Source organism: Sinocyclocheilus grahami, unplaced genomic scaffold (assembly GCF_001515645.1).
Source record: "Sinocyclocheilus grahami isolate Dianchi unplaced genomic scaffold, SAMN03320097.WGS_v1.1 scaffold2448.1, whole genome shotgun sequence".
NCBI classification, from domain to species: Eukaryota; Metazoa; Chordata; class Actinopteri; order Cypriniformes; family Cyprinidae; genus Sinocyclocheilus; species Sinocyclocheilus grahami.
In genome coordinates, this window is record NW_015507627.1 from 2,909 (window position 1) to 3,679 (window position 771).

Below are 771 nucleotides of genomic sequence, written 5' to 3' on the forward strand. Positions count from 1 at the left end.
AAACTCTGCAGGACACCGGCCCTCCAGGATCAAGTTTGGTGACCCCTGATTTATATTAATAACATGGGCGATGTAACTGTGCAGATGAGGGCATTTAGTGAACTTAATCTGAGGAGCTGTCAGCTATCTGTATTATCACTGAAGTTAAACCATAGTGAATGTTTTATAATATTTATCAGTTTTAAAGAACTGATAATACTAAATGTTTATTTCTAAAGAAGCAAATGAGTTACACTGCTGCTTTAGTTTGTTATCAGTTGATTTCAATATCATTTTATCACTGAAAATGAAAGAGAGACTAGATGCATTTCAATTAACTGATGCGCTTTTCATGTCTGTTTGAGTTCTTTGACCACACCGAGACCGGCACAAGCTACCCCAACATGTTTCGCATTTGGTGCTCTATATCCTAGTTATCATTTACTTGAACACCTGCATCTACTTTGCCATCTCTAAGTCTCTGGGATTTGGATCCGACCAGTGGGTCTACCCAAACATATCTGATCCTGAGTGTGATTTGCACCCGCCCAGTGGGTCTACCCAAACATATCTGATCCTGAGTTTGGGACACTCACTCGAGGATGTGTCTACTGCCTCTACTGGTCAACCCTCAACTTGACGACCATTGGGGAAGTGCCAGCTCCAGTGCGGGATGAGGAGTATCGTCTCTAGGTTACGTATGTAACCATGGTTCCCCGAGGGAACGAGACGCTGCGTCGAGACGCTTTGGGAACGCCCTTGCGTGACCGCGTTCTGAAGCACGTGTCAAAT

The 771-nt window shown here is 43.8% G+C and overlaps 1 protein-coding gene across 1 annotated transcript in view; it reads left to right on the forward strand.

The window, feature by feature from the left end:
* Positions 1 to 302: 302 nt before the first annotated feature.
* The window catches only part of LOC107575053 (cyclic nucleotide-gated olfactory channel-like), a 4,852-nt gene continuing 4,383 nt past the window's right edge, over positions 303 to 771 (forward strand). The window contains 2 exon segments of the mRNA XM_016261464.1: positions 303 to 390; positions 393 to 496. Coding sequence (XP_016116950.1) covers positions 303 to 390; positions 393 to 496 — 192 coding nt within the window.